This window comes from Plecotus auritus (assembly GCF_963455305.1).
Source record: "Plecotus auritus genome assembly, chromosome: 10".
Taxonomy (NCBI): Eukaryota; Metazoa; Chordata; class Mammalia; order Chiroptera; family Vespertilionidae; genus Plecotus; species Plecotus auritus.
Window position 1 is genome coordinate 18,954,356 of NC_137785.1, and position 23,586 is coordinate 18,977,941.

At 49.6% G+C, this 23,586-nt stretch overlaps 1 protein-coding gene across 2 annotated transcripts; it reads right to left on the reverse strand.

The window, feature by feature from the left end:
• Window positions 1–635: 635 nt before the first annotated feature.
• Window positions 636–22,460, reverse strand: DEDD2 (death effector domain containing 2). 2 transcript variants are annotated; one of them, XM_080645508.1, is made up of 5 exons: window positions 22,324–22,460; window positions 21,346–21,711; window positions 19,526–19,648; window positions 14,484–14,624; window positions 636–1,861 (listed from the first exon to the last, which is right to left on the reverse strand). In XM_080645508.1, exons 2-5 carry the CDS (start codon window positions 21,671–21,673, stop codon window positions 1,470–1,472), a joined length of 984 nt encoding a protein of 327 aa, XP_080501634.1. In that variant the 5' UTR covers window positions 21,674–21,711; window positions 22,324–22,460; the 3' UTR covers window positions 636–1,469. The 2 variants fall into 2 exon arrangements, with proteins under 2 accessions (XP_080501634.1, XP_080501635.1); XM_080645509.1 differs by having other exon boundaries at window positions 21,346–21,721; window positions 22,324–22,420.
• Window positions 22,461–23,586: the final 1,126 nt, after the last annotated feature.

Genomic DNA, 23,586 nt, shown 5'->3' on the forward strand with positions numbered 1-23,586 from the left:
CCCCAGGAAAGGCCAGCAATCGGAGTCCCTGCCCACCCTACCCCCAGCTTCCAGTCCTGGTTCCCTGCCCCAGCAGGAAGGAAAACTCTGGGTATTGTGTAAGAAACTTGAGTTCCTAAGCCCATAAACAAAGGATGGGGCAAGAGCAGGAGGCCACAACCTCCTGAGGCCACAGGGTGGCAGGAAGAAGTGTTTGGCCTCAGGAAGAGGAAGAACACAGATCCACATTTGAGGAAGTGACTGTTTATAAGGTATGATAGGTAGGGAACCACCTGGAGAGGGGTTCTAGGCATAGAAGCCTGGCTGCTGATGTTTGGTTTCCAAACCTCTGAGCTCCATCAGCCTTGCAGATGGCTGGCCTATGTCACTGAACAAGTTAAAAACACACTCCCAAGGAGCAAAGTATGTGTGAATGGGACTGGGAGAGTTTGTGACTCCAAGGCAGTATTTTGACAGATAAGGAAATGAGGCCGAGAGGACAGCAAGCCTGTGATGGCAACTGGCAGATGACCCAGCATCCTGCTCACCCTCCAGCCTGATACTGGGCCAGCAACTCCAGGACTGGTACTAGGCCCAGGCTCCCCGCATCAGCTCCTTCCACCAGCCCATTAAGAAAGAGTCCCAGGGAGCCTTGATGCCCACCTATGCCCCTTCCAGGGCAGTTTTATTGGTGCCATTTATAAAATACCTTTCCCATCAGCCCCCAAGCCTAAGCCTTTGCCTTTCCCTTTCTGAGAAGGCAGCTGGCTTCTGGTCCTGGCCCCATGGCCAACAGCAGCACACTTGGTCTGATCCTGCTGGCAACACACGTGAGACACTCTGGGGGTAGTCCTTGTTCAAGTCCGTGTCCAACTCTGGGGAGCAGGATAAGGTGAAGGGCCAGGTCTGTGTGTGGAAGGTGGGCAGAGCCCTGGCTGGCTGTAGAGATGTGTGGGCAACGTGAGCAGGCCCCATGTGTGCCCCAGCTCCAGTGCCTAGTGTGGCTGAAGCCCAGGGTTGGGGCAATAAAATCAGAGATCCTGAGAAAAGCCCTTAGGCCAAAGAATTGTGTGGAGCAGGCCAGGACAGGAGCCCAGAGGAGACTTCCATGGGGCAATGTTTGCACACAACCCAGGGTAGTGAACATAATGTGCAGGGGCCTTTGGTGACTGTGTGGCTGCCTCCTTCCCTTGGGACCTGCATGCCCGAAGCCCTGGCCTGCTGGAGCTGAAGGGACACACTTGAGGGTGAGGTTGGGAGGAGGGGGCTTGGGAAGGAAACTCAGCTGGAAGTGGTTTAGGCCTCAGAGCCCACATCCTGTCAGAGGAGCTGTCAAGGCGCCAGGCTGTCAGGGGGGCCTGGCCATCTGTCTGTGTCTCAGTCAGAGCTGCTTGAGTGACAGTCCCCTAGGGGCAGAGATGGTCTTCATCCTCCTGAGGTAAAGGTGGCCCAGAGGCTAGGAGGTGGGGTCAGTCTTGCCAGATCCAGGATCAGGAGGCCTCCGTTGGGCGCCGTCCCCCCTCGTCCTCCATCAGCAGCAGGCGGCGCCGGCCAGCCTCATAGTCAGCCTCATCCACACTGACCAGCAGGCGGACAGCCTCCCGGCCCACAGCCTCACGCAGGGCCTCAGTTAGGAACACACCCCGCAGGGCCTGCAGCAGGGCACCACTCAGGTAGTCCCCCCAGAAGGCGTCCAGATAGGAGAGCTCTGAGAACTTGATGTCACACACCACGGAGCCCAGGTCTCGAGAGCGCAGCACTGCAGTGGCCTGCCCGAACACATCTAGCTGCCGCGCCAGCGCCTGAGGCCGCCGAGATGCCACACCTTGCTCCAAGGCTGGCCCATGTTCGCAGTACTCTGCTCGCACCCTGAGCCGGATGTCTATGGAGAAAGAGGGACTGGTCAATGAGGGGCTGACATCCAATACACTGCACAGGGGGACTGCCACTCCTCCTCCCTCCCTTGAGCCTCCTCTGCAGGCTCCTCCCACTACCCTGTGGGTTGCACTGCACCTGACCCACATCCTTCCCACTTCTGGTAACCACACCCAAGTATGGGTGACACCCTCACACAGCTTCCCTCCTCTGGTCTGGCCTCTTGTACCTCCTGACCTGGTGCCCTCCTCTTCCCCTCACGTGCCCCAGTCCAGCCTCACCACCCTCCTTGCTGCTCCCCTCCCAATACTGCCGGGCATGCTTTCTGTCAGCCAGGGACGCTGTCCCCAGTCTTCACAGGACTTGCTCCCTCACTTCCTTCAAGGTCTTTGCTCAAATGTCACCTTCCCAAAGAGGCCCACCGCAACCATCCCATTTTAAACTTTACAACCACCACCCTGGCCCCCAGCATTCTCAGATCCCCGTACCCTGCTCCATTCTTCCCAAGGTGCTTACACCACCTTCTCACCTAAGTTATGCTTCCCCTCCTGTCATGCTTATCACCCATATCCCCACAATGTGAAAAACAGATTTTGGTCTGTTCTGTTCACTTGTATAGCCCCGTGCACATAGTAGTTGCTTATATATATTTATGAAGGAATCAATGCATGAATGAATGACTTGCCTTTCGACAACCAGCCTCACCCCTCTCTTGCCTTCAAATAATTGAGATTCATGGGGAGCCAACCACATCCCCTATCCTGCACCTACCAAGCAAGCACCAGACCCAGAAGACTTGGAGCTGGGGATGGGCTGGCTCTATTGGAACCAGGTGCTCTCTTTCCACAGAGGCTGCTAGGACGGTCGGCTGTAAGCCTGGGACTGCTGGGGGCCAATCTGCCCCCAGGAGGGGAGAAAATGAAGCCTACCCAGGACCAACGATAGAGAGGGAAAGACTCCCGAGCTCATCACATGAGGCACTTTCTTTTCTGCTTAAGTGAGTTTCTGTCACAACCTTACCCTCATCCACCCAAATGAAATGGCAGCTCTGTGCAGTGGACAAGACATGGGACTTCTAAGGTTATCCTTATAAATGTGACCTCGGCATATCACCTCCCTTTGGGATTACTGAATTTGCACCTGTGAAATGGGGCTACTAATAGAACCTCCTCTTCACAAATGGCACAGGTTGTCCTGAGGACCAGCTATAAACTATAAATAATAGCAGTCCATACCACAGCACACTGACTATCTGCAGGGGCCACTCCAAGTGGTAGGCTCCTATGAAGTCACTGAATTCACAAATAACATTGAGGCAGGTCCTATTACCGCCCCCGCCGCCCCCCTCCCCCACACACACACTGTAAAGATGAGGAAATGGAGGCAAAGAGAAGTGCACAGACTTGCCCAAGGTCACATGGCCAGGCAGTGGCAGCACGTGACAGACGTTGCTGAACCACCCACGTCCCAGAGACCAGCTTCAGGTCAATGGAGCCGATTCCAATCCAGGCACAAGTCACAACCTCTCTGAGCCCAGATCCCTGCCTAAACTAGGGGACACTCTCTGCTGTGAAGGGCCATTAAGAGAATTAAAAAGAGCAAAGAATATGTCCTGGTCAGCGTAGCTCAGTTGGTTAGAGAATTGTCCTGTTCACCAAAAGGTGGCGAGTTTGATTCCCAGTCAGGGCACATGCCCAGGTTTTGAGTTCAATCCCTCACTGGGGCACAAGTGGGAAGCAACCAAATGATGTTTCTCTCTCTCTCTATCTCTCAATCCCTTCCTCTCTCTAAAAAGTCAATAAAATCAGCCCTAGCTAGTGTAGCTCAGTGGATAGAGTGTTGGCCTGCAGAATGAAGGGTCCCAGGTTCGATTCCAATCAAGGGCACATGCCTGGGTTGCGGGCTCAATCCCTCATGCAGGAGGCAGCCTATCAATGTTTCTCTCTCATCACTGATGTTTCTCTCTTTCCCTCTCCCTTCCTCTCTGAAATCAATAAAAAAATAAATCAATAAAATCTTAATTAAAAAAAAAATAGAAACTAGCCAAAACCGGTTTGGCTCAGTGGATAGAGCGTCGGCCTGCGGACTGAAGGGTCCCAGGTTCGATTCCGGTCAAGGGCATGTAACTTGGTTGCGGGCACATCCCCAGTGGGGGGTGTGCAGGAGGCAGCTGATCGATGTTTCTCTCTCATCGATGTTTCTGACTATCTATCCCTCTTCCTTCCTCTCTGTAAAAAATCAATAAAATATATTAAAAAAAAAAAAAAATAGAAACTAGCTGGCAAAGGGCTCAATGGGTGCTCCAAGAATGGCAGCCTTCAACAGCTCCAATGTGCTGAATACTTTACCTCTGGAGATCCAGTAAGATCAGCAGGATAGCCCTGTGGGGCAGGGGCCACATTCAACCCATATGACAGATGAGGAACCTGAAGCTCTGGGAGGGGAAGTGTCATATCCCAGACTCCCTTCACCTTTCACAGACTGTGTGAGCAGCAGAAAGTAGAAGGCAGGTCCCTGCTCCCCAAGATGACTTCTCAGCACCACCCATTTCCTCTTACCACTCAAACCCCAAACCCTTCCTCTTTCTGCCTCAAGGGGAACCTCACCCTCTCTGCTCAAGGCCCAGGGAAACCTACTTGGCCTCAGCCCCCAGAACTCCCATTCAGATCTGGCTCCCTCCATCCTAAGGACCAGAAAATAACTCTTGGCTCATATCCTTGACTCCTATGAATGTCTGACCATGCATCCATCAGTGTGGGCTGGGGAACAAGGGGACTGGGAGAAGCAGCACCTGTCCAAGGCCACACAAGGCTGGCTCAGTGGCAGAGGCACAGAGCCAGGTAGCGGAGTCCGACAGACCTTGAGGTGAGTCCCGGCTCTACCACTCTCTAGCTGTGGGGCCTTGGGCATGTGACCTCACCTCTCTGAGCCTCAGTTTTCCCATCTGAAAAACATAAACAAGAAGTCTCTGCTACACAGTGGGGTCATGAGGATTAAATGAGACAGCTTGTGAAATGCTTAACCCAGGGCCTACAACACAGAAGTAAGTCAGAAACAGGAACTATGATTTTGACACCCACAGCTAATCCCACAACCCCTGCCCATCTCCTTCAATCCCAGCTAAATCCTCCCATCCCTGTTCTCCAGTCACAAGGGAAGTACTCCCAAGCCAAGCCTTACTCACTCACAAAAATGACCTGCCAGCCTCCTCTGACCACAACGGCCCCACTCAACCACCATGTCCTGCCCAGATGAATCCCTCCCAGATCGCCTTTCTCCTCAGCACAAATTGCTACTAGACCTGTGGCATAAACTGTCTATTTGCCCAGAGCCCACCCATAACATGAGGGGTGCTATTTTGGAGGAGGATAGAACCAGAGTGGAGTCATGTGTGCCTCATTCATTCTTTTATTCAACAGCCATTTACTGAATACCAGCAACAGGGCAGTGACATGAGCACCCTGCCACAAGAACTGAAAGACATATAACCCCCAGTTAGGGAGCACTTGCCATGGGCCTGACCCTACCCAACTCTTTTTCCTATCTTGGGCCCCCAAGTCCTCACAGCACCTTCATCATCCCCATTTACAGAGGAGATCACAGTCCAACCTTGGTCTATAACACAAGAGGAGAGCGCTAAGAAGCCGTGCATTCTCTGAACTGCTGCTCCATCCCTGGCCCTGGATCACAGCACACGTGCAATTTCCTCTTGAGTCCTCACCAAAATAATGTAGTAATAGGTGACACCTCTATAGTACTTACTGCAGGCTGACACACACTTCACACCTACTGACCCTTTTGATCATCCCTGCAACCTTATAAGGCCGTGCTATTATCCCCTTTTTGCAGATGGGGAAACCAAGGCACAGGGGATGAATCACCTGCTCAAGGCCACAAAAACAAGAAGTGGAAAAGCTGGAATTCCAACTGAAGTGCCTGGCTGCAGAGCCCGAGCTCTTAACTACCCCTGTTTGCTGCCTCTCACAACCATACATAGAAATCTGTAATTAAAAGACATCCTGAGGGTGAAGAGAGAAAATTATAGAGAATGAGGTGTAATTTAGATTGAAAAGATCACAGAGGACCTCTCCAGGAAATGACATTAGAAGTGAAATGTGAATGTGGACAAGTAGGTTGAGACAGAAAACAGGAGGAGAGAGGAGCAGCATTCCCAGAAGAGAGGACAGCATGCGAAAATCCAAAGGCAGAAAACCAACTTGGGACATTCACAGACGGAGCCAGTGTGGCTGGATCACGGTGGAGGAGAAGGGCACAAGGGGACAACTGGAGGCCCTGGCAGGGAGGAGTCTGGGATCTCCCGAGCTGACCACACCTCTCCGCACTTCAGTGGCCTCCTCCATGAAGACACCCTCACCCCAGCACTGCTCTCATGGGCCCACTGTGAGGATTACATGGCTGGATGCAGGCGAACAGCTGAGGCCAAGTACAGCAGGGTGACTGGGACAGAACCAGCACACCAGTTGGGGAAGGCCGAAGGTGGCTGGCCCAGGATGGAAGGAGTAGACATGGAGAGAAGTAGATGGTCTGGCTCAGTGTGACAGTAAGGGGCGAGGCAGAAGAGCACCCAGCACGCATGTGACCTGGGCCGGGGGGCTGGCTGAGTTTTTTCCTGTGGCCAGAACACCAAGACTTTGTCAACAGTCCCTCTCCACTTGGACAGCTGTAGGGAAATGCTCCCTGCACCAGGGCAGAGGGTAGGGTTATGTCTTCCTATAGAAGAGAGCTTTTCCTGTTTCCTACACTCATGTGGGCCTAAGAACTCTCTGGTCCTCAAAACACAAACAATACTGAGGGCAGAGGAAAATGGGAGGGACTTCCTAGTGAGGGATCAGGGAAGATATGAGGGACAGGCCCAGGGCCAGGAGAGCAGGTGAGCAGCCTTGCATGCCAGTCCCTATGCTAGGTATGGCTTGGGGCCAGAGATAATTTCACTCAGGTGTTCTCCTGGGAGTTCCTAGTAGGAGGGCTGGGGGCAAAGAGGGCCTGTGCTCCTCTGGTGCATGGTGAAGAGAGGCAGCCAGCTCCAATGGAAAGACCCCTGCCCTCCACTGCCACACAGGGCCAGGACCACCCTCCTCTGGACAACAGTACGACTCCTTCTCTCCTCCAGTCTCTTTCCCAAGACAGAGCCAGAGTCTAGGTGCCAAATGTAAAGTTCTTCAATCTCTACTGAATTAATGGATCAAGATCATGAGGAGAAGCTGCCACCAATATCAGAGAAAGGTTAAGCTCACCTGAGATGCGAGTTTGAAAAAACAAACCATCAAACCTCTGATCAAGCCTCTTGAGTCCTAACTACCAATTTTTAGGAGATATAGATAACAGGGGAGCACATGCAATCAACCCTCCCACAGGATGCAATTGGCAAAATCTAGTCTTTGGAAAAGGCAATGGGACAACTATTTTCAACAAACACAATGCAAGGAAGAAAGAGAAAAGAGGTGGTGGGGGAATACAACAGATTAGGAGATTGAGAACCAATACTCATGAGACAACTGGAAATGTGAGTGGTAATTATATATTTGATAAAACATTATTAATTTTTTTTAAAAATTCTGGGAGAGAACCAAGATGACGGCATAGGTAAACACCTGTACTTGCTGCCTCCCACAACCACATCAAAATTACAACTAAAAGACAGAAACAACTATCATCCAGAACTGCAGGAAAGCTGGCTGAGTGGAAGTTCTACAACTAAAGAGGTTAAGAAGAAAGCGCACTGAGACTGGTAGGAGGTGCAGAGGCACAGAACGGGCTGGCACCAGGTGCGCTGCTTTTTTAATCGGGAGGAAGATACAAGCTCCCGCTTGCTCTGAGCTCCAGTGCCAGGTGAGACTCTGGGGGACCCAGACACACAGGGAGAAACTGGACTGTCTGGCATCAGGGCAGGAACCTGGGGGTGGCTTTCTTCCAGACAGAGGTGCTCACAATGGTCATAATTCCTGTGCTGGGACCTCCCCAGTGCAGGGCTGACTGGCAGCCATTGCTATTTGCTCCACCCTGGAGATTCCCTGAGACCCAGGAGATTCCCTGAGACCCCATCCCACCCAATTTACAACCCCACCCAAGCTGTGCTGCAGAGGCTTTTGCATATGAATGGCCTGCCCTTTCTCAGCCTAAAACCTGTCAAACAAGCTGCAGCTGGGTCAGGGAGCCCCAAAGCTATCAAAAGAAGGCCCAAGGCTGCACCAGCAGCAGCCTGCCTTGCTTCACAGCTGGGCCTCATCTGGGCACCTCAAAACCCAGATGAGGCCCAGCTGTGAAGCATACAAAGTGGAGGAATCTCAAGATCTCTCTGTAGCTCCTGCTGGGTGGCCCCAGGCAGTGGCTGACTTTGCATCTCCTTGGAGATCCAAGAGCCAGTGTACTCAGTGGTCAGTGTGAGACCATACCAGATTACAACTCTTCACGTCTATGACACACTCAAGGGGCAGACTCAGTGAGCACCAAAGCCCCACTGAAGCAAGTGCTGCCCCATAAGGGTGTCTCCTGCACAGCAGCTCTTCCATTGTAGACACAGCTGGTCCTCACAGCCAACTGGCCTGGAGGTCATTCCTCCCAGTGACATTAAGAGCAATCAAGGCTCAACTACAAGACTGTGCAAACAGCCCACAAAGGGGTGCACCAAGAGTGTCCACCTCAGGTGATTGGGGAGGCTGAGCCACTGGGCCCTATAGGACACCTATTACACAAGGCCACTCTATCAACTCAAAGAGACTTAGCGTATATCCTTTACCCAATAAATAAAAACAAACACAGGGAAGCAGCCAAAATGCAGAGACAAAGAAATATGTCACAAATAAAAGAAATGGAAGAAAGCTAACTACTGGATATAGAGTTCAAAACCAGTTATAAGGTTACTCAAGAATCTTCTAGAAACCTCCAAGGAACTTAGTGAGACCTTTAAGGATCTTAGTGAGAATGCCAAAAAAATGTAGAAGGACCAGTCAGAAATTAAGCATATGCTGACTAAAATAAAGAATAATATACAGAGATTCAACAGTAGACTAGAGGATCCCAAGAATCAAGTGAAAGATCTGAAATACGAGGAAGCAAAAAACACCCAACCGGAAGAGCAAAAAGAAAAAAGTGTAAGACGGCCAAAAATATGAAGATAGTGTAAGGAGCCTCTGGGACAACTTCAATCATACCAACATCCTAATTATGGGGGTGCCAGAAGAAGAGAGAGCAAGATATTGAAAACCTATCTGAAGAAATAATGACAGCAAACTTCCCCTACCTGGTCAAAGAAATAGACTTACAAGTCCAGGAAGCGCAGAGAACCCCAAACAAAAGGAATCCAAAGAGGACCACACCAAGACACATCATAATTAAAATGCCAAGGGCAAAAGACAAAGAGAGAATCTTAAAAGCAGCAAGAGAAAAAGTTAGTTACCTACAAGGGAGTACTCATATGACTACCAGCTGATTTCTCAACAGAAACTATGCAGGCCAGAAGGGAATGGCAAGAAATATTCAAAGTGATGAATAGCAAGAACCTACAACCAAGATTACTCTACCCAGCAAAGCCCTCATTTAGAATTGAAGGTCAGATAAAGAGCTTCACAGACAAGAAAAAGCTAAAGGAGTTCACCACCACCAAAGCAGTATTATATGAAATGCTGAAGGGTATTCTTTAAGAAGAGGAAGAAGAAAAAGGTAAAGATTAAAAATTATGAACAACAATGGAAACTAAAGAGAAAATAAACAAATGGGACTTGCACAGCAAAGGAAACCATCAATAAAACAACAAGAAAGCCCACTGCATGGGAGAACATATTTGCCAATGATATCAACGATAAGGGTTTAATCTCCAACATTTACAGAGAACTGATACAACTTAACAAAAAGAAGATAAACCACCCAATCAAAAAATGGGCAACTGATCTAAATAGACACTTTTCGAAAGGAGACAGCAGGAAGGCCAAGAGACATATGAAAACATGCTCAAAGTCATTATTCATCAGAGAGATGCAAATCAAAACAACAATGTGGTACCATCTTACACCTGTCAGAATGGCTATCATCAACAAATCAACAAACGACAAGTGTTGGCAAGGATGCAGAGAAAAAGGAACTCTTTTGCACTGCTGGTGGGAATGCAGACTGGTGCAGTCACTGTGGAGAACAGTATGGAGTTTCCTCAAAAAACTAAAAATGGAACTCCCATTTGACCCAGTGATCCCACTTCTAGGAATATATCCCAAGAAACTAGAAACACGAATCAGAAAGGATACATGCACCCCTATGTTCACAGCAGCACAATTCACCATAGCTAAGATTTGGAAACAGCCTAAATGCCCATCAGCAGATGAGTGGATTAAAAAACTGTGGTATATCTACACAATGAAATACTACACTGCAGTAAAAAAGGAGTTCCTACCATTTGCAACAACATGGATGGAGATGGAGAGTATTATATTAAGTGAAATAAGCCAGGCAGAGAAAGATAAATATCACATGATCTCACTCATTTGTGGAATATAATGAACGGCATAGACTGATGAACAAGAACAGAACCAGAGACTGCAAAACGTTGATCAGAACCGCAAACCTCAGGGAAGGAGGGGGTCGGTGGGAATAAGGGGGAGAGATCAACCAAAGGACTTGTGTGCATGCATATGAGCCTAATCAATGGACACAGACAACAGGTGGGTGCGGCATGAGTGGGGGGTGGGGGGTAATGGGGGAATAAGGACACATATGTATAAAAACAATAAAATAAAAAAATAAAAATTATGAATAACAAAGTGACAAGTACATATTTATCAGCAAGTGAATCTAAAAATCAAATGAATAAAAAATCTGATGAACAGAATAAACTGGTGAATGTAATAGAATCGAGCATGGAAATGGAGCGGACTGACAATTTTCAGGGGGTAAGAGGGTGTGGGGGAGTGCGGGAAGAGACTGGACAAAGATCTTATACCTATGGACGCGGACAGTGGGGTGGCGAGGGTCTGGGGTGGGGTGGAAATCGGGAGGAGGGGAGCTATGGAGGGGGGGAGGAACATCTGTAATAATCTGAACAATAAAGATTAAAAAAAAAAGAATTATGACCTTTTAGAGATACACTGTGAAAAATCTACAGATGAAATAACAGGATACCTGGAACTAACTCCCAAACAATATGGCTGATGAAATGAGATCAGCCACAAATTGACAACTGCTGAAGCTGAGTGATAAAAGATGGAGTTTATTAGACTAGTCTGTCTGCTTCTGTATCTCCTCACAGAAAGCATTGAAGAAGCCCTAGCCACAGTTGGGCTCAGTGGCTAGACTCGCAGGGGTCCTCAAACTTTTTAAACAGGGGGCCAGTTCACTGTCCCTCAGACCGTTGGAGGGCCGGACTATAGTTTAAAAAGAAAACTATGAACAAATTCCTATGCGCACTGCGGGCCCGGGACGAGTCGGCTGCTAAGCAGGACAGGCAGCGGCACCCGGCGGGCCGGATAAATGTCCTCAGCGGGCCGCATGTGGCCCTCGGGCCGCAGTTTGAGGATTCCTGGGAGCCTCGGCCCAAGGACTGAAGGGGCCCAGGTTCAATTCTGGTCAAGGACAAGGGCACGTACCTCAGTTGTCTCACATCAATGTTTCTCTCTCTCTGACTCTCCCCTCCCTTCCAGCTCTCTAAAAATCAATGGAAAAACGTCCTCAGGTGAGGATTAAGGACAACATAAAAAGCACTGAATGAAATGCAAAGTACTACAGCCTATCATTCAAATCCTTCAATTGCTTTCTACCATTTAAAAAACTGCAAAGCCCTGGCCAAAGGCTCACAGGCTCTGCCTTCACCTCCTAGCAGTCTTCCCTTGCTCCCTCCACTCCAGCCTTGTCAGCTTCCCTGCCACCTCTTCACCAGTACTGGCATACTCCCTCTTGGGGTCCTGCTGTCCCCTCTATCTGGAACATTCTACCCCAACCATCCACATGTTCTTCTGAGAAGCCTTCCTAGACTACCCTATCTAGAAAATACGACTAGAACTGTGTTTTCCATCACTCTTCCCCCTTGCCCTGCTTTGTTTCTCTTCTCAGCTGACATCTGACATCTGTCTCTTGGCTTTCTCCTCCTACCAGAACTCAAGCTACTAGAAGGCAAGTGCCTCCTGTCCCTGCTGTGCCTAGCATGAGTGTTCTATAAATACTTAATGGAATTACCAAATGAAAAACCCCCAAGTTTCGGCCCAGCCCCACCACTGCCACTCTGCACAATGGGGGCCATGACCCCTATACCTCAACACTGTCCTGAAAATTCAAAGTCAGGTGGATGGCACGCCCAGCTAAGTGCCCAGTGACTGCCCTGAGAGGGACCTGAAAACTCAAGAGGTCCTGTGTCTATGCCCAGAAACCTCACCCAATCCCCCTGTGCGCCCTTCCTTACACTCTATGGCCCTTGGGAGTTTAGTCTGGTTCTACCCCTCAGTGGAAGGCAGCTAACTGGGGGCCAACCCCCACAGCTGTCACAAGTGAGAAGGGGGCAAGAACAGCAGGATCCTTCCGCACTCAGGTCTGGAGGGCCTCCTTTCACCCCTGGGACTGGGCCTCATTAAAGGTAAGCTACTGCTGCTTTCAGCAGGGCCCTACTGGGGAGCACCTCAATCCAGCCCCACCCTGCCTGATGAGTCAGCAGTCAGACCTGTTTACCCATCCCCCCTATCATTGCCAGCCACACCCCATGAACCACCTCCCTGCCCTCAAGGAAGAGACCTGATGCCTCTACAGGCAAAACCCCTCCCAGGCTCAGCTTGGCTTGCTCCCTAGGCAGGAGTGACTACCTGGGCAGCCCAGCCAGCCTGGTGGCTCTGGTAATTAGCCCTGACTGGGGGGGAGAGTCAGGACCAGGCAGCCACCTTTCAAGCTGGTGTCTGAGGACACAGGCTAGCTCTGTTGGTCTGTTCTTCCTGACCCGCCCAGCACAGGTATCTGCAGCCTCATCTATGGGGGAGGTAAGGGGGCGGGCACTGGGAGGTGGCAGGCATGACTGCTCTGTGAGCTGGAGGAGGTGCTGCAGATGGCCAGAGGAAGCATCCTAGGCTGAGGTGTTCTGGGGAATGCAGAGCTCCTTCAACCTTGAACCTTCCCACCTATAATTCTGCCACCCTCCCACCCCTGCCTGAGCATCTTACCACCTGATCTTGTGTCCACAGGCTTGCCCAACTCAGAGATGTGAGCGGGGAGGGAGAGTAAGAGAGTGCTCACCCAGGCCTGTGTCCTTCCCTCAAGACAGGTGGATTTTCTCCAGGGCAAGGTTTGAGCATGAGTCTCCAGAGGAGAGTCCCCCCAACACACCTAACCCAACCTGTCTGCAGGTCCAGTCAGCTCTACATTTATTTCCTAACTAGAGGCTCAGTGCGCAAAATTCGTACATGGGTAGGGTCCCTAGTGGCTGCTGCTGCCAGCGGGGGCCTCCCTTCCCACGGCTGGCCGGCTGGCCAGCCCCAGGTGACGATTTGCATATTAGGCTTTTATTATATACGTTAGTCCACCCCCTTCTCACCCTCTCCAATGTGACCAACACAGATCAGACCTCTCCTTCTTGCTGGACTGGGCAGCATTGTCACTCATTTCCCTGCTCCCACTTTTATTTAAGAAACACCTGACAGGGCATGTACCATGTACCTGGAATTATTCTAAGCACTTTACAAATCCTAACACATTTATTAACTGTTTTTCCAGATGGAGTCAGCGTTCCTTTCAAAACAGGTATCAGATTATCTCACCACCTTGCTCAAATCCCTTGACAGCACTTGCTGCAAGGAATAAAAGCCAACTCCCACCCACTGGGAGACCTGTGGGCTGCTCCACCCCATCCCCACCCTCTCTTCGAGGGGCTTATTGTCTAAAGTGAGCTTCAGTTTCACTGGTCTGTCACTCTTCGAAAAAGGTCACCTCCACTAAGGCAGGGACCTCACTGCTATTACAGCCCCAAGCACATGGCACAGTGACAGTGAGAAAATGGGTACATAGCAAGGGCCCAGGACAGATGCTGTTCTAAGTGTATTACAACTGTTAACTCATTTTCTCTCTCAACAATCCTAGCTGGAAGGTACCATTAACAGCCTCCTTTTATAGATGTGGAAACTGAGGCACAGAGGGGTTCAGTCACCTGCCCAAGATCAGATAGCCTATTATCAGTGGTCGGCAAACCACGGCTCGCGAGCCACATGCAGTTCACGAGCCGCGGTTTGCCACTCTGTTGACTGAGTTTGCCGACCACTGGCCTATATAATTGCTAAGGCCAGGAGGCAAATCAAGCAGCTTGTCACAGGGTCCTGTTTTCACCCCTATATCACTCCACCATTGCAGAAGAAATGATTGTTGAATAAATACACACTTGCTAATGTTTGCTGAATAAATAAAACTGGGCAATGGATTATCAGGGAGGTAGCAGGGGATGTGATCCTTTAACTATGGGCAGAATATACATAAGCAAGATGAACAGAAGAAGAATATTCCACTACTAAACAGAGAGACAAGAACCGCTGCCCTCCTGCTAGGTGGCACTAGGTATGCCACACCTCAGACAAGTACCCATTCCTCCTGTCCTCTGGCTCAGCAGCCTGCCATAGACACTGTGCCTGCATTCCCCAAGGCCCACAGATACCTACCACAGGTCACTTTGCCTTCTGAGGTGGATTTGGCCTGCTCCTGCTGCTGCTGGGGGGCAGCTGGGCCCCCTCTCCGCCGCCGTCTGGCACCACCACTGGGCCGGCCCCGACTCCGCCGCTGTCGCTTGGTCGGGGGGGAGCCTGAGAAAAATGGGATGGTTGAGCCCTGGCAGATGTTTTTGTTTTTTGTTTGTTTTTTTTAAAATATGTTTTATTGATTTTTTACAGAGAGGAAGGGAGAGGGAAAGAGAGTTAGAAATATCGATGAGAAAGAAACACCGATCAGCTGCCTCCTGCACACCCCACACTGGGATGTGCCCGCAACCAAGGTACATGCCCTTGACTGGAATCGAATCCGGGACCCTTCAGTCCGCAGGCTGAGGCTCTATCCACTGGGCCAAACCAGTCAGGGCATGGCAGATGTTTCTTAGTGGTTAGAGCATCGGCCTGCACATCAGAGGGTCCCAGTCAAGAGTGTGTACCTGGGTTGCAGGTTCGATCCCTATCCCAGGTTGGGATGCATGGGGCATGTGTGGGAGGCAACCAATCGATGTCTCTCTCTCACATCGATGTTTCTTCTCTCTTCTCCTCTTCCCTCTCTTCCTCTCTCTCTGAAAAAAATCAATGGAAAAAAATCCTCACAAAAAAAAGAGCCCTGGCTGGTGTGGCTCAGTGGTTGAACGTCGACTCATGAGCCAGGAGGTTGAGGTTTGATTTCTAGTCAGGGCACATGCTGAGGTGCTGACTGGATCCCTAGTAGAGGGTGTGTGGGAGGCAGCCGATTGATGATTCTCTCTTATCATTGATGTTTCTATTCCTCTATTCTTCCCCCTTTCTTTGGTTGAAATCAATTTTAAAAAATGAGAAAAATGAGCCGAAACCGGTTTGGCTCAGTGGATAGAGCATTGGCCTGTGGACTCAAGGGTCCCGGGTTCGATTCCGGTCAAGGGCACGTACCTTGGTTGCGGGCACATCCCCAGTAGGGGGTGTGCAGGAGGCAGCTGATCGATGTTTCTCTCTCATCAATGTTTCTGGCTCTCTATCCCTCTCCCTTCCTCTCTGTAAAATATCAATAAAATATGTATTTTTTTTTAAATGAGAAAAATGAAGTGGTTGAGGACAAGATGATAGGTAGAGTACCAAGGCAGGTGCCTGGGGAAGAGCTGGAGGCTGGTCTCTGCCATGAGACCCTGGGTGAGCACCTCTGGCTCAGAAGCCCTGTCCATAAGATGGGGAGTAAGTACAACCTAGCATCATCTAGAAGGGCAGACAAACACACTCCCCACCCAGCAACCCCCCTCCCAGGTGTGACCATACAGAAACTCCTGCACTGTCACACCAGGACCAGTATGGCAACAGCCATAATACATTGTTTATAGCTGATAGCTGCATACACTTGAAAATAACGTAAATGTGTAGCAAAAAGAATACAGAGTAATTTCCAGTATAGACTGTTTAGTGAGGTAAACCAAGATGCAAAAGAGGTGGCTACAGCTTGCTGTACTTCACATAAAAAAGGAAGGGAAACATAAATATATTTGCTATTCTTGCAAGGTGAAACACTGTAAGGATAAACCAGAAATGAATAAAACTGATTACCTATTTACTGGAGTGGGGGAACAACAGTGGAAATGATACTTCTAAGAACATGTTTTTTTTATATACTTTATAGTTTGTTTTTTTGTTTTTTAAATGTTTTTATTGATTGGGGAGAGAGAGAGAGAAAAAAAAACATCAATGAGAGAGAGAAATTGATAGGCTACCTCCTGCATATGCCTTCCACTGGGGATCAAGCCCAAAACCCAGGCATGGGCCCTGACCAGGAATCAAACTGAGGACCTCTTGGTTCATGGGTCAACACTCAACCACTGAGCCACACCGGCCGGGCTACATACTTTAGTTTTGACATAAGCCAGTTGTAGTTCAGTGGATGAGTGTTGACCTATGAATCAGGAGATCACAGTTTGATTCCTGGTTGTGGGTTCGGTCCCTAATAGGGGGCCATGCAAGAGGGTGCCCATCAATGATTTGCTCTCATCATTGATGTTTCTATCTCTGAAATCAATAAAATATGTATTATGATTTTTTTTAATTTTAAAGATGAAAGAAACAAACCATGCCCTAGCTGGCATGGTTCAGTGGTTAGAGTGTTGACCTACAATCTGAAGGGTCACAGGTTCTATTCTGGTCAAGGGCACGAACCTGACTTGCAGGTCCCCAGTGCCAGTTGGGGCAACCAATTGATGTAGCTCTCTCACACCAATGTTTCTCTCTCTCTCCTCCCTTCCACTTTCTCTAAAATCAATGGGGAAAATATCCTCCAGTAAGGGAGGGAGGGAGGGAGGGAGGGAGGAAAAGAGGGAGGGAAGAAGGAAGTCAGAAAGCAAGATAGAAAGACGGGGGGGGGGGGGGGAGAAGGGTTGGGCAGTTAATGGAGGGATGAGGACACGTATGTAATACCTTAATCAATAAAGAAATTAAAAAAAAAGACAGAAGGGAGGGAGGGGAAGAAACCATAAAATTTAACACAAACGGAAACATAAATATGTATATAATTGGTAACATAAATAAGTGGAAAAAGAATTATTTCAAGTTACGTGGAAGAACATTCCGAGTACAAACTCTCAGTGGAATATACTCCCAAGGACCAGAACTACAAATACGTGGCTTCCTTCATAGAGTCAACTGTGGCATTAACACTGTAATTTTGAAGCTACTTTTTTAATTGTTGTAAAATAAAGCAAATAAATCCGTATCTCAATGTTATTAAGGACCAAGATTTTCAGTAAAAGAAAAAAAAATCCTTGTATGTTAATTTTGAATTAAAAATACTAATATGAACTTTTCAAAAGGACAGTTTCTAAATCTATTCACTGAAAGAACCTAGAGATGATACACACACTCAGCACCCAGATCTTGGTCTCTAAATACCATTGCCTCTAAAAGAAACCAGGCTTCTGAAAACAGTTTCCAGGACTGGGGAAGAAAAAGTACAGGTGAGTGCCACATCTTGCAATGACTACAAAGCAGGAAGTGCCCAGTGCATGATGCAGACTCATCAAAAAGACACAGGAGCTAGCCAATTTGTACACTAGGAAGAATGACTAATTGATTATAGCACAGTAAATAAGGATGTGTGAGTCCATAGTGATACTCTCCACCAAAAAGGGAGGGCAGAATTGGAAAGAAAAATTCCTCTTGAAAAAATAGCAGCTAATAGGTGTAGAAAAATGGAATTATTAGAAAATCACCATTTTCCAAACACCAATGTAATAACTGGTTCAGACAGGTATCACCATTGGATGCTGTCACAGAATAGGATGTGTCGAAGTGTCATCCCATAGATTGTTTACTAACCATACAGGGAGGGTGGGATGTCACTTTGCAAAGGATAAATATGGCAGAAACTACCTTCACCAAGGGATCAAACTTGCCCACTCATGACAGGAAAACCAGACCTTCTGCCTCCTGATGTGCTCCAATTCAAAGCACACTGCATCAACCAAGAAGCATTCCTGCCAAAAATGTGGAGCCTGAATTGAATCAAGCCTCCAAGACCCAATTCCCACTTCACAGGAAATATAGAGGGCAAAGGGACAAGGTAATTAATACCATTAGGAAATTACTAGACACCTCCGAAATAATCGGGATATTCTACAAAACAACTGGCCTGGTAGGGTCAGGAAGTCAATGTCATGGGAAATAAAGAAAAAGGTATGGGTCGGGGAGGAGTTTTATTTTACTAAGAGCTTAAGGAGACGTAATAACTGAATTCATAACAACTCAACTATGAGTGGATCCTAAAAATGGAGACAATCTTACAGAGACATGAAAATGGACCATTAGGATATCAGAATTAGTGTGTATTTTCTTAGGTATGGTAATGGTCTTAAAGTGGTAGGGGAGAATCTTCTTATTCTCAGGAGAGGGCTGCTGATTTAGGGGTAAAGTGTCCTGATGCCTGGAATTTACTTTCAAAAGTTAAACAACAACAACAACATAAGAACAGAACTATGTATAAATTCATGTAAAGCAGGGGTAGGGAACCTTTTTTCTACCAAGGGCCTTCTGGATATTAATAACATCATTCGTGGGCCATACAAAATTATCAACTTAAAAATTAGCCTGCTGTATTTGGTCACACATTTCATTAACTCATCCTTAATGCCTTGGCAGGGCCAGACCAAATGCTTTTGCAAGCCTTATACAGCCCTTGAGCTGGATGTCCCCCACCCCTGATATAAAGCAAAAGCAGCACAATGAGTCTAAAGTGACTGAATCTATGAAAATATGAGCATGTTCATGTACTAATCTTTTAATTTCTCTGTATGTTTGAATAAAAAAAAAACGGGTCCTGGCCAGGTAGCTCAGCTGGTTAGAGCATTGTCCCGGGGTCAGGACACATACAAGAAGCAACCAATAAATGCATAAATAAGTGGGACAACAAATCTCTCTCTCAATCAATAAAATGAAAAGAAAAGAAAAAACAGGGGAGAATTGGGATTAATTGGCACGACAATTAAAAGATACCAGAGCTGCCGAAATCGGTTTGGCTCAGTGGATAGAGCGTCGGCCTGCGGACTGAAGGGTCCCAGGTTCGATTCCGGTCAAGGGCATGTACCTTGGTTGCGGGCACATCCCCACTGGGAGGTGTGCAGGAGGCAGCTGATCGATGTCTCTCTCATCGGTGTTTCTAGCTCTCTATCCCTCTCCCTTCCTCTCTCTGTAAAATATCAATAAAATACATTAAAAAAAAAAAAAAAGATACCAGAGTTACTCAAAATGAACCTCAGAAACATGTTCAGCAAAGACACCCATGTGAATAATGAACCCATGAAGTGATGCCATTCAGATGAAATATAAAACCACAAGAAACAACTCCATTTGTTGCTTCTGGACACATGCTTTTGTACAAATAGCAAACACACAAAGCAAAAATGAAACAAAATGACTCCTTGGGCCCCTTCCTTGATGGAGGAGGTTCATCAGGGTTCAGAAGGAAGAGAGGGAAACTGCCCTCACACCCACCCAGCTGAGCTCACCTGTCTCCCACTGGCCCTGCTGAGCATCTGAAGAGCTGCTTGATTGCCGACGGCGACGGCAGCTGCCCTCTGTTCTCTTTGTAGAAGAGCTGGAGGTGCCATAATTGTAGCGTTCTGGAGACACTGGGGGAGAGAAAAATGGAAAGAAGTATTCACAGCCTCAGGCCCCTCCCTGGCCCAGCCTCTAATTCCCACCCCCTGAGATGAACACCTGCCCCATAGGGTTCCTGAGTTCCCCAGAGGTCAGAGTCCAGACATTCATTCCCTCTCCAACACCTGCCGCCCAGTTGTTGTTCGATGCCTCCAGACATAGGGGAGGACTCAGCCAGAGTTATTCTGTAAACTGAGTCATTGTAAGGATCCCAGCAATGTTGCCCACCATGAACTGCACCCCCCCACCCCACCCCACAGCCCCTGCTCTTCCTGTGGCCACAGGGAGTAAAGCAGGCCTCTTTGGTCTCCCCAAATCTTCTCTTCCAGAGCCTGACCGTCAGACATATTTCTCCAAACGTGCTGTCAGTGCTTCCTTGGTGCTGCCTTTTTCCTGGTTATCCAAATCCCATGGGCTTATTCTGGTCAGGGGAGCTCACAATCCCCCTCCCTAGGCTAGCCCCTACACCTCGCCAAGCAATCCTGCCAAGGCCTCAACAGCCTTGGCCTATGCATGCATGGGGCTCTTGTGTCTTACACCCTCCAGCTTCTGGCCTTCTTTTTTTTTTTTTTTTTTTTTTTTTTTTTTAAAGTATATTTTATTGATATCTTACAGAGAGGAAGGGAGAGGGATAGAGAGCTAGAAACATCGATGAGAGAGAAACATCGATCAGCTGCCTCCTGCACACCCCCTACTGGGGATGTGCCCGCAACCAAGGTACATGCCCTTGACCAGAATCGAACCTGGGACCCTTCAGTCCGCAGGCCGACGCTCTATCCACTGAGCCAAACCAGCTAGGGCATTCTGGCCTTCTTAAGACTGCTGTTCTTCACAAGGATTAAGGACGTCAACTCTGGGCACAAACCAGCTGAGTGTGAATCCTAGCTCTTGCTTTCTAGCTGTGTTACCTGCAAGCCCCTGTGATGTGGCTTCTCACCTACCTCTCTGCCCTTTCTTTGGTCCCCTTTGCCACAGTGGCCTCTGAGGATGCCGAATTCATTCCTGCCTCAGGGCTTCAAAGCTTGTACAGTGCCAGCAGTGCAGCCTCAGTTCAAACGTCACCTCCCCAGAAAGGTCTTGACTTGTTATCCAATCTAAGGGGGCCTCCCTTTACTTAGAAGAACTCCCTACTCTCTCTATACCATTACTTTGCTTTAGTCTTTCTGTAACCACATATGGAAACAAGTCATTTATCTGTTTCAATATCTGATTACCCCAATAAATGTAAGCCTCATATAAGTACTTTGTCAGTCCCATCACCTTGTATCTCCTGTGCCCAGCACACAGGATTCAGTTCTTATATGTGAACAAGCTGCTTAACTTCTCTGAATCTTGTTTTCCCGCACACTGAGACAATAACAGTACGTCCTCAGTGGATTACCAGGAGGATATAAAGTGACAGTTCATATGAAGGGCTTACTGTGTCTGGCATGAAACAAGCCCTCCATAAAGTGGCCACAAACATCATTATTGACATGGCCAAATTCCACAAGCTCGCCCCTCCCAAAGCTCACTGCTCCCTCTTGTGTTTCTCTGGGAGGAGGGGGTAGTGGCATGGGACACAGGCTGTCTGATATGACCCTGTCCATATCAGGCACTACAAGGGCCCAGATGCAGAGCGAGGGCCCTAGCCCCATCGGAAGTCTATCACCCTCCCATTCAACCATACCTGGCCGGCGCCGCCTGCGCGCCAGGTGCGGCAGCAAGTCCTGCCGGGCCAGCACTCGGAGGAGTTGCCCCAGGAGCCGCAGGTCGCTCTCGTCGCACTGCCCGCGGCGCTCCAGCTCCAGGAGCAGCTCCAAGCCGCTGCGGGTGTGGGACAGGCCGCCGGCCGCGCCGGGGGCCTCGTCCAGCAGGAAAGCCAGCAGGTCCAGTTCGCACTCCGTCAGCTGCCCGCCCACCACCTCGAACATACGATGAAGCGACAGCATCCCGTAGTAGTCCAGGCACTCGTCCTCCTCCCAGCTCGGGGCAGGGGTCGACCCAGACAGCGCCATACCCGGGGGAGGGGGTCGGAACAAGCTCGAACCAGGGCCTAGAACCCACTCGGCGGGGAGGGGGCAGTGGTCAGCGACGTGGGGCCCAAACAGCCACCCCGCCAGTGCGTCCCCCGGCCCCCGAACCGCGGGGCAGGTCTACCCTTACACCCTAGCCGGCTCAGCCTCCCTCTTCCCCCAGAAGCGAATGGTATCGCCCGAGGTCCCCTAATAAGAGGTCGAGACGTCAGACCTTACTCGACCTCCGACCGGTCAGGCCTGCAAAGCCCGAACGCCCCTCCCGAGGTGGTATGTTCCGAACCAGCCTCCGGAACCGACCAAGTGATTCGGTCCGAACGAGCCTGAGGGGCCCACCCCGGGGCACCCTACCGACTGCCCTATGACCCTGGAGAGTTCTGCCCGGACGCGCCCTGGGCTCCGTCCAGCGGTCCTGCCCGACCAGCCCCACGGCTCCACCCCAGTGGTGCCGTCCGAAAGTGACCCCTGGCCCCCACAAGCGCGACTAACCAAAGCAGCGCTTCGCCCCACATAGGTGGTGCTGTCCAAACCCGACCCCCTCGCCCTGTTGGGACGGTACTGCCCTCTCGCCAGCACCCAGGTGGTTCCGTCTACCCGCCACCAGTCGCCCTTAGGCCTCCCTGGATCCTCACCGGAATCTGGCGTCTGAAGACTCCTGGGCGACGGCGGCAGCCACTTGTTTTGGATCTTTCTGGCACCTTCTCTATTATTACGCCTGCGTCACCTCGCCCCTCCTCCTTCCTGCGACTCGCGCAGGTGCGACCGCCACGCCCCTTACGCGCAAGCGCAGAATGGGGTTTGCAAGCCCCACCCCCAGGGCCCGCCCCCAGCCGCAGCGGCCGCGCCAGCCAGTGCTGCGCCTGCGCTGAGCCCGAGTAGTTCCGCGTTTGGGTTGGATTTGGTACAGGGTTGCTAGGTTACTTCTGCCAGTCAGTGACTTAAACCGCAGAGTCCTTGTTGCCCCAGGTCATGGCCTTTTAGAATTATTCATCTCATGGACTGCAACAGCCCCCTCCTAATCACAATTTAGACACCCACCGTACCATTGCCCATAGCAAAAGACCACAGTCACGACCCACCTTCCTCTCTGAGTAGTGCCCAAGCCCTTATGATCAAGACTTGGAGTCTCCTCCTTTAAACTCCCCCTTACTTCTAATGCCAACCAGGAACCTGCAAACGGGAATCCCTCAACATCCAACAGAACCCCCAACACCCATCTATAAGTTCCTTCCCCTGATCAAGACAAGGACTCCTCCATCTCATGTTCCTTCCTGATTGTAGTAGGCCCCTCCATCCCAACTGTGCACCTCCTGACGGCATCCACCACGAACCCCGCTGCCTCTTATAACCCCTTCTAGTATCTGCCCTCCAAGGTCACAGGATCTCCCAATATCCCCTCTCTAACCTGCACCTATGAGTTTTTCTCTGGGGAGAGCAGGTCTCTTATCAAAAGAGTTGGAAGGCAGGCTGCTTGCCCCGCCCCGCCGCCACACTTAGGTCACTCAAGATCATAGCCACACCTGCCTTAAGTCAGGTTCCCACCCCATAATTATCTCCCCTTGGGAAGCGGGAGACCTCGGTCCTTCCAGGCACTGGCTCAGCCAGCACTGGTTTTGCTTGGGCGGCAGTAGTGACCTCGGAAGAGTCCCTTCCTCTTTCTGATGGCAGTTGTAACCTACTGAAACCCGTCCTGGGTCAGACACACATTGGTGCCCAATAAGTGGATATCATTAAACCAACCGAAGAGTGGGAGGGAAGGGAAAGCAAACTGGGAATGAGTATGTCCATGTTGAATGGGTTATAGTGAGCAGCCACGGTGTATCAGGTCCTGTACTGAGCGGTTTTTATTTATTTTTATTTTTTAAGCTTATAAAATGAAAATTATGCTTTAATCA